Source organism: Lottia gigantea (genome assembly GCF_000327385.1).
Source record: "Lottia gigantea unplaced genomic scaffold LOTGIsca_71, whole genome shotgun sequence".
Lineage (NCBI taxonomy): Eukaryota > Metazoa > Mollusca > Gastropoda > Lottiidae > Lottia > Lottia gigantea.
The window spans coordinates 543,949-554,747 of NW_008710397.1; the positions used below are offsets into that span (position 1 = coordinate 543,949).

At 35.7% G+C, this 10,799-nt stretch overlaps 1 protein-coding gene across 1 annotated transcript; it reads left to right on the top strand.

Moving 5' to 3' along the window:
- Positions 1 to 1,774: 1,774 nt before the first annotated feature.
- LOTGIDRAFT_167963 (hypothetical protein) lies at positions 1,775 to 10,591 on the top strand (the record flags this gene model as incomplete). The annotated part of the gene is made up of 13 exons (XM_009065845.1): positions 1,775 to 1,787; positions 4,368 to 4,442; positions 5,749 to 5,901; positions 6,183 to 6,374; positions 6,613 to 6,804; positions 6,945 to 7,136; positions 7,338 to 7,529; positions 7,725 to 7,916; positions 8,165 to 8,353; positions 8,769 to 8,960; positions 9,350 to 9,541; positions 9,909 to 10,100; positions 10,281 to 10,591. The coding sequence occupies 13 exons, from the start codon at positions 1,775 to 1,777 to the stop codon at positions 10,589 to 10,591; spliced, it is 2,277 nt and encodes a 758-aa protein (XP_009064093.1).
- Positions 10,592 to 10,799: the final 208 nt, after the last annotated feature.

The window sequence follows — 10,799 nt, forward strand, 5'->3', positions numbered from 1 at the left end:
TACGAATTTGCCAAACCTTCCCTTTATAGTAGAGCTGTCTGTTACTGTCTTAACAGTTTTTTTTTAATGAAGTTAGTTGATAGAAAAAGGCTCAGGGCATCATGAATCCCGTCGAGAAAAAGTCTGGCTTGTTTATTTACATCATTAATTACTGATTAGAAACATTTTTGATTTGCCCGCGATTGACCTCAACAGTTGAAATTTGAGAAGGTACAGTTAAAGACAGACGGTCGGGGAGGCTCGATTAGTGTATTTGAATAAAATATAGAGATAATTGCTGTCTTCGTATTTTTGGGTGATAAAACGAAATGTAACAACAAATTTCTTTAAAATAGTCTTCTTAGTCTTAAGACTTCGCGCTGATAAACATAGGCAAGTATTATTTTCAAATTTATTACCGAGGTAAATTTTCAGTTCAGTCAAAATTTGTAACATTTTCTGTTTACTTTATAGGAGGGAGATCTGTGTATTTTCGTAGATCGAAAATGTTTTTTGCTCATATTTATGAAAACTATATAGGCTATCAAAATCTGGAGTGTAACCCTGAAAAAAAAACCGCCAGAACTATGATGAAAGTTTACGTAAACTTTCACTATGCGTTTTGGAAGCTGTTAAAAAACTAATGTGCGGATTTGAGTAAAATAAACGCCTTATTGTAGAGACATATGTCTCCTTCATATTCTAAAGGTTTCAACTAATAATATTGACACTTTTAAAACAAATTCAGTTTGATCAAGTAGATACATATATGTAAATAACATATATTTTCAGGAATAACTACGAACTTTTTGACAATGAAAATTTCGCATAATGCCCACCTCAATATTAAATGTAAACGTACAAAACTTTATGATTTTTATGAACACAAAGTCTAAGAAGCTTATATTTCAAATCAAATTCAAGGATTTAAATAAAATGTTCCAAGACAGAAGGGCATTATTCAGATTTGCAATTTTGTCAATTTCGTATACATTACTTTGATAATTTTGTTCTTATGTTTAATGGTTAAAATATTCTTTTCTTCGAAAACTAATTAGCTAGTCACTGTTTTTAATCGTATATCAAAATTTAATGAATAATCTTCTATACTATTGTCTTCTTAGTAAATCGGATTAAACGAATATTTTAAGCTATTTGGAATTATGATGTCAACACAGTGCTCATAGTCCTAATCGAATTCGTATAAATAAAATATAAATTTTAGTAAGATTACTTTTACTTGCTATAAATTCATTCCCCTAGGGAGGAATTGGAAGACAATGGCAATGAATTATTGCTATGGGGGAATCTACTGCTGCCAGTTCCTACAATGTATATGATGGAATGTGAGTTCAACACAGTTAATGATGTACTCACAAAGTGATCTGTGACTGAAATTGGCGTTATTCATCTAGGACTTATAGAAAATCGTAAACGAACATTCTACCCAAGTGTCACATTGAACTATCTCGATATGTGAAGTAGGATTTTAAATCCATTCATGGTTACATGTTGAATACAATGACTAATTTATATTGGAGAGGAATAGATTTAGAAAAACTCTTCTTGGGAGGAATGATCTCACTGAGGTTGAGAAGTACTGTAGCCTATGCAATCTATGCGTACTGCAATGCAAATTTTGTACTTCGGGAGATTATTTTACATTGCTCATTCTTATAATTGTATGGTTGACAAGTCATAAGGAAGTCTATGTTTAATCAGGACAGCAACTTAGATACAATAAGTATAAATACAAAAGGTGGACTGCCAAGGGCGTGCAAAAGCACGGGATAAAATGGCACTCGTAAGTAAGGGGAATCACTCAAGAGTTTATGTTGATTCAGACCACAAGTACAGGCGATAATATTAGTCCAAATCACTATTAAATAATGTAACACCCATCCTATCTGGTTCATAGGGAGGCATGTTTTCTAATTTTTTTAAAATGTAACATGCGATAATTTAAGACATGCTGAATTAAGTTGGATGAGGGTCACATTTAACCATTTTGCACGTGATTTGTCCTTTGTAATATGCATAATTGACTTTTGATATTCGGTGCTGAAAATTTTAAAAATCTAAAGATGATAATACGTGCTTTTGTTTAAATTTTTCTAAACATTATCGATTGTATTTAACCTGTTGTTCTTTTTAACGCCTCTCTCACTGGTTTTATTTACAATTCGGCACTTTTTATTTCAATTGTTTTCAAGTTGTTTCATGTTGTAGTACGCATGGGTCAAGGATATGAAATCGAACGTCTGTTTCCGTTACACTTACTGAAGTGGAAATTCGCTGAGTTTAAAAAATTAACCGGATGTTGTTTCCCGTAATAGGAAGCGATACAAAGCACAACACCTTAGAGATGGCGATGTGTTATTTCAAACTGCCATCACCAAACTTACATTGTAAGAATGGACCACTTGTCTGTAATATTAAGAAAACAAATATTGTGTTGTTAGGTGTTAAGGTTTAGTTATTATATTATCAATATTATTTTACCGATTACAGTACGACTTGCTCTATCGCCGATAAGATCCATTTGTTTATTAAGGGAACTCGGTTAATCACATTATTCAGGCATTAATATGTAGAAGACCTCTCTGATTTTTTACCGCCTTTTTGTGAACTTTTTAAGAAATCAATAATATTTATATACAGCTAAATGTATATTATACTAAAAGGTTGAATTCAATATTTTTAAAAGTTAAATGTATACAATACTTTTCAAATTATATTTTTCTTACTGATTAGAAAACTCGATGAGTAAACAATTATCAAGGTACTTTTCTCTGAGAATTGTCATATCTGAAAAACAAACTACAATCAGTACAAAGTGCTTTAACAAATAACGACATCAGAACGAATTTGACTAATTACTGAAACTGAGCGTATGCACTATTGATAAAATTGAAACTGCCGTGTTCTTTTTTCGTTCCTCAGCCGTAAAATCGGAAGGACTAGATGTAAATCAGTTCAGTCTCATTTAAGGAAAGGTACATGTTAGTTTTATTTTCATGAATGATCTTTGTTATATTTTCTGGTTTGTATATCTGATCTGCAAAAGAAATCTTCACTAATGTATTAAAAAGGGTGATGTGTCCACCAGATTTCTGAGAGGAACTGCCCTTTGTCATGGGCCTAATATTTTCAGAATGACAGACTTTAGTGGGAAGCTCTCATATTTAGAGAATGACCTGTTTTTTTTTATATTTAGAGACTGATAGATGGAAACTCTCATATTTAGGGAATAGCTGACATTGGTGGTAAACTCTCATACTTAGAGAATGACCTTCTTTGCATGGAAACTCTCATATTTAGAGAATAGCCGACATTGGTGGTAAACTCTCATACTTGGAGAATGACCCTCTTTGCATGGAAACTCTCATATTTAGAGAATGGCGAACTTTGGTGGGAAGCTCTCATATTTAGGGAATCTCATAACAAATGACTAACCTACTTTATCATATATAATATTTCCCTCTTGTCGATGAAATCAGTCGGTCTCAAAATCGTTCTTCCCTGTGGTTAGAGTCACCAGATGATTTGAGCCCCACTTTCTTGTTTGTCAAAATGCTATATAATCCTAATATTATATATATAAGATCTTAATTCTACCAAGTATTTGTGTTGATATATCAAATTTAATCTTGGAAATGAAATACTAAATAAATGCAAATGATTTAAATAAAGATTTATAATCACCATGCACTATGATTTATCATCAGTTGAAAGTCGACAACACTCTTTGGTGTACGATTCTTCAACGATGGATCGGATTTGGATTAGTGTCATCGTGCTTTTGGTTTGTGGTATTGTTAACGTAAATACAGAAACGTAGGTTCTTATTATATGACATTTATGTATTGAAATTTTTTTATTGTTTTTGACGTAATATAATAAAAATAATTATGATAAATAAAACCTTAATTGCTTCTGGAATAAATATGCAGCTGCAGAAATTACAGAGAAAAATTCGTTAACATAATATATGGCTATTTATCTTGATTTTCATACATTACCGGCTTATCGATTCATTGGTCGAATTAAATTAAGTTTAGTGTTAGTGATATTGAATTTTACGTTCGTAATTTCTCTGCCAATGATGATGCTAATGGAAACAAGGAGTCACCCATCAATATGGAAAGTGGGAGAAGACTGTGATTTCTGAATACGTTTTTGAGATTTCTCAATGTTACAGGACATGAAACATATGACCTCCAGCACTGTCCCTATCTGAACGACTAGACGCATAAATAAAATCAGCCCTTTCGACCTGCTTCAACGCAAAGAGGAGTCTGGACTGAAAAATCAGAAGGCAACGGGCTTGCGTCCAATTCTATGAACCACCGAGATTCCCATTTAGCTTTTATGTTTTACCATTTTAGATGCTCGGGTACATGTTCCACACGCACACGGTACACTACACGCTGTGGACTATGGAGCAGATGTACACGTTACAGGTATGGACATTTGATCTTATGATTTTGCTGTATCATGAAACGTAACGTTGAAAATCAATAATATGCAGTTAAAACTTAAGCAATCATCATTTCCCGCTGTGCAAGAAGATGAAAGGAAATATATTCATAATTCTGTTCTCTATACAATGTGACTGATTGAAAAGAATTAAAATGAAATGAAAATAACCGCGTCAACCATCCAGTAAAACTAACAAATCTTAATTTGTCAGACACGAGCATTGAGTTCATCCACTATCTATTTAATTAAAATTATGTACGCTAATATGAGAAGAACTAAGTAGGATTTAAATTGCCCTTTTAACAGTAAAAAGGAAGCATGATGACCTCCACTCTCATCGGATCAATACATGTACTGAAATAAATTTTGGTAAGTTGAACATCTATACATATATTTTTAGGACAACAAATGTCAGATGTTCCTGCAGTGAGTATTTTAAATTATCTACTTTAAAAAGAGCAATTAACAGCAAACAAGCGCAAACAATATTCTAATATGCAAAATGCAATAAATGATCCTTTGTAAATGTGAATAACGTGGACTCCAACGAGAGCAGCTCATCACTTCCAACAATCGAAATTTGTTTGATGTATAAGAATGTTAGCATCGGTAGTTTTAAGAAAATTTCACGGACAGGCATCTAAAAGTGAAATAATTACTGTTTGTTATTATAAAGGGGTGTGAATAGATTAACGTAACTGTCATGGGGTTGAAAACCATCTCAATAGCTTGTGAATTTTTATATTCCAAACAATCAATAAGATACCAAGCAAAACGCAAGAAGAGTTGCGTCTGATGACAATAATTCCCCTAGTACCTGATGCACTCCAGTCAATATCATTATGAGTGACACGCCATAGTCGGACAAGGCCATTTGTGCACCCATTCAATCCAAAAATAAAATCAGTCTATTTTGTTCCGAGGACGAAAAAAGTAATTATGCTACATGAGCCAGACCGATATTGTGTTCAAACTAACCAGATATATAGTGGAGTGCTCATGATAATGTTTTAAATCGTCCACATACGTCCAAGAACTCTTATCTAAATCGGCAGGAAACCGAAGAACATTCACCCACCCATTCATTCCGTCATTGTCGCCGGTCGGATGGAGAAACAAGAAGAAAGCGACTAATAGCTCAGGTTGGACGGCAATGAACCAATCGGGAAAGTGTATGTTCACGCCACTGTCTTGACACAACTTCCCTTATGTCATAATGTATGGCGAAGTCCAATTCATTATCCAATCGGGGACATAAAAAGTAGTGTGATTGATCTCTTATTATAGGTTACAGATGGGTCAATAGTGGATATTGCAGTAAACCATGTGGTACTGGTTCTCAGAAACAGATGATGTCCGTATCTTCGTGCAGTTCTGGTCGACCATCATCTTGTAGTGTCCAATACCGAAATATTCCCTGTAACACGCATCATTGTGCAGGTACATACTCAAATCAGATCTGATCAAATGAACCATCTCATATTGGTTATTAATAATTGTAAATAAATATTCGAAGTCTTCACAGAAAACTTCTAGATAGACTGTATGCAGGTATTCGAAAAAGTCAAAGCTTTCCATAGCACTAACTTACGTGAATATTTCACATTTGAACATTTCCACCAGACCAAGTTTTGATGCTTCAGGTCTACCGGCATGGACATCATTATCTGTGAGAAAACTTTTATATCAGTGATAAGCCTAATCATTAATTTTATTTTAAGTAAATGGAGGATGGACGGCGTACGGCTCGTGGGTCAACTCTGGTGGATGTTCAGTTAGTTGTGGTAACGGAGTGCAGAAACAAACAAGAACAAGAAGTTGTACCCGTCCCAGACCGGCTTATGGCGGATCACATTGTTCTGGACCTAGTAGAGAACAACGAAATGTAGGGTGTTCTAGATCTCCTTGTCCAGGTTCGTCACATGGTATTTGTCAGAACCGCAAAGCAAACCTTTCTCTATATATTCCACGAGTTCTCAAATTACACAAATAGTGCTTGTTTATACAGACATCACATTTTACAATTCTCAACTGAACATTTTTCCACAAGTAATTTTACGAGTAAATTTTTAACACATTTTTGGATGGCCCATAACATCTTTCCTCAACGATGTCCACATTCTCTTTTAATACATTATGTAATTATTTCAGTTAATGGGGGATGGTCTGGTTACAGCACATGGAGAAACTCTGGAGGCTGTTCGGTGACTTGTGGCAGTGGTCAACAGAAACAGATTAAAACAAGGTCATGTACAAATCCTAGTCCTGCTTATGGTGGTGCAAGATGTTCTGGGCGGGATACAGAGCAGCGATATGTAATGTGTACAAAAGTAGCATGTCCAGGTAAAACTAAAAGCAATTTTTCGGTTTATTTCTTAGTCTAGATTTGCTAGGTGTTAACTATTCATTCTTAAGAGAGTATCTTATAATATAATATGGTCCGACGATATTAGTATACAGTACATTTTACTGTTTGAGTTTAGTTAACGGAGGTTGGAGTGGATTTAGTTCCTGGAGAAATTCTGGTAGCTGCTCTGTTACTTGTGGGGATGGTATTCAAAAACAGACAAAATCCAGATCATGTACCAATCCCAGACCAAATTATGGTGGACGACAGTGTTCTGGATCATCTACAGAAGAACGCAATGTTGAATGTACTAAATCGCCATGTCCGGGTATGTGACCGTAATCTCTTATTTTGATCTCTTTAGATGAATAATTGACAAAATCATTAATGACAGAAAGGCATACATCATCATGTCTATCAATATCATCGAACGTTTGCTTGATGTCTCTGTTAAAAGACATCTTATCGCTAGGCTGAATGACAATATTGGTCAAATCAGGAGCGGAAAAATATGGGATATTTGTTTCAGTAAATGGTGGCTGGTCGGCGTTCGGTTCATGGATGAATAACAGCGACTGTTCAGTAACATGTGCTTCAGGAATCCTGCAGCAAATACGACATCGTCAATGTACAAACCCTCGGCCAGCATATGGTGGAGAACCCTGTCCTGACATGGCGGAGGAAAGAAGAAATGTACCCTGTGAAATGCCACATTGTCCAGGTGATTTTCTATAGTCTTGCTTTTTATCCTGAACGAATTCCTATTCCATAAGCACGAGCATGAAAGTCTATATCTGTCTCATTGTTGTTATCATATCGATAATAATGCTTTATAAAGACTAAAAGAAGATGCAAGATGATATATACTGTATTTGTATTGTTATAATATTATTATTATTTTTCGACGAATTTGTAGTAAATGGAGGTTGGAGTGACTATAGTTCCTGGGGATCAGTTGGTCAGTGTTCTGTATCATGTGGTGATGGTCAATTACTACAACAGAGAAGAAGAACTTGTAGCAGTCCGTCACCAGCGTATGGTGGAGAGCAATGTATTGGTGATCAGATGGAATCAAAACAGATTGAATGTAATCTACGACCATGTCCAAGTGCGTATGCTTATTCTAGGCATGGATTGTTACTTCAGCGAAGTTGGCATCCGTACAATTGTTACAGTTGCTCTTCAGAAATTATTTCCAAATAGTCTTCTCGTCATAGCGTTCTAGTATATCCAATAACACAAGAAAAAGCTTAGATCCCTTGCACTACCACATTCTTCGATCTGGCTCGAAATGCTACATAGCACGATGACATAAATGTCTATTCCATTTCAAACCCTGTCATAAATCATTTTTAGTAAATGGCGGCTGGGGCGAATACAGCAAATGGTCTTCAGGTGATTGTACAGCATCGTGTGGTGAAGGAGTACAAACTAAATCAAGATCCAGAGAATGTAATAACCCCGAACCACAGTATGGTGGTGAAGATTGTATTGGAGATTCTGTTGACACAGAAGAAGTCACCTGTTCCTTTGATCCGTGTCCAGGTTAGTCGGATATCATCCAAATTCATTTATGTGGCTCCGTTAGTCGTAGTGATAATACTCCATCTCATTGAAAATGCTTTTTAAGTGTCAAAATCAAGAACAGATTTTAAAGATCTCCTTTGAATGTCGCGCCACGCTCAATGACTTAACATGTCAAGTGAAAGCGGTTTTAATGACGACCACGGAGACTGAAATGGAGATTTCGGTCGTTGTTGTCTTTGCTGATGATATTGTGAACAATGACGGACCATTTGTCAATAACGCATTCGTTTAAAGCGTGTTGCATGTAGCACAAAAGGTCTCGGCTTCTTTTTTCATCCGAACGACTACACGAACTTTTACATACAAATCCTTCGGACGTGCTTTATTGACAGGAACCTTACTACCGTCAACCTTTTCTTCTATATATTTCTAGTAAATGGAGGTTGGAGTGGTTGGTCGGACTGGGAGGTTCAAGGAAAATGCAGCAAGACATGTGAAACTGGTGAAATAATTTACACTAAAGCTAGAATCTGTAATAGTCCTAAACCAAGATACGGAGGTGCAAAGTGTCAAGGAAAATCATTGCAGAGGAAAGTAGAATTTTGTAATCCACAACCTTGCCCAGGTACGTTTCTATATTATTTTTCCTGGGAGCTTTGAATGGAACCATTGATTACGCATGTATATGTATAGATAAGTATCATTTCGATTCCCTGTCTGACGCCTGGTATTTTTCTTGAAAGACTTAAGCAGGTTATGACGTCATTATCGAAACTCTTGAGTTTTTTCGAAGTAGTGTCATAAGCTGGGTGAGGGTTTACAAGAACCAACATCAACGAAGAATCGAATCCTTTCTTCATGATATTCTTGTGCTTCCTAGAGTCGGATTTTAACCCAACAAATTCATTAAGTTTGAACTTACATTTTCAAAAATACCACTCTTAGAAATCTACCATGGGCATGTAGTTGAATCATGATCTTTGAGAACCTCAACCAATTCAACATCATTTTCAGTGGACGGTGGTTGGGGTGAATGGCAAGAATGGAGAAAAGTAGGAAAGTGTTCGAAAGCTTGTGGTGAAGGGGAAATAAGAGAAATAAGACTAAGAGACTGTAACAACCCAACACCGAAGTTTGGTGGAGAGATGTGTTATGGGGACTCGTCGGAGAACAGGACTGTTGAATGTTTTAATCGACATTGTGCTGGTGAGTTAAACAAAGGAATACACAACTCATATGACATAATTCAATTTGGGTTTTGTTCAATGCTTATGTGCACTCTTGAACACAAACCACGGTTGTTATATGTTTCTTTACAAATGAACTATCGTTTTTTCAGTTATTGTTTTCTACTCAATAATGTAGGCAGTCAAATACACCCCATTGTCCTCATTTCTAACTTCTACAGCAACCACTCTTGTATTATTTAAAACAACTACCATTATGAAATATTGATAGCTTTTTACAGAGTATCGGTTTGATTTGAGACAAATATCTGCAAGTCTTGTATATTGTTACAAGTAACAATAATTGGCTAAGTTTTGTTGCACAAAATAATGCTGACGTGTTTCAGTTGACGGAGGTTGGTCAATTTGGACTGATTGGGAAGCTAATGGATTATGTTCAGCCACATGTGGAGCAGGTCAACTGCCTGAAAAAAGAACTCGGCTGTGTAATGATCCTAAACCACAACATGGTGGTATGGAGTGTTTTGGCAATGATTTAGAAAAGAGAGTCGGAAAATGCTTTGAGAAAGAATGTCCAGGTAAGAGGATGGCAGAGTCCAAAAATTTTGAAATTACATAAACTATAGAAGTTCAGAATTGAAAACGTCCAAGTGGTTACATTTTCGTCCTGATTTTCCAAGTCGGTAAATTATCCAAGCATCTTGTAATTCCGATATTTGCGGTGAGCACTTCAGTTGTGGCATTCATTTTTATTATAGGGTTGTGTGATGTTGATGGTTTCATGTTCCAATATGAAGAGGATTTTACCAAATATTTCAAATGTCACAAAGGTTTAGCTACACTGACCAAATGCCCTGCAAATCAAAAATGGGACGACAACAAGAAATCGTGCGTTAAGATATGCCCTTTCTTCTCCTCTGACAAGTACGATTACCCGAACGATTGTAGCAGATTTGTTCAGTGTATGTGGGGATTCCCAATAATATCCAGATGCCCTACTGGTACTGCTTGGAGTACCACTGCTAAACATTGCCTCCACGAAGACCATGTTGAATGTAACGTGTCTTAGATTGAGAAGACGAATAAATTCATATTTCAAAAGTCTTTTAAAATTTGATTTAACTTCACTACCTCAAGGAGTATTCATTTTTGTTGGGTTGCCATTGCTCGTCATGCCACCATACGATAAGTATCGCGAAAATGGGTAACAAAAGGTAGCACTTTCCTTCATATTCAATGATTTTAACGGCCTGACTTAGTTACCAGAATCACATATT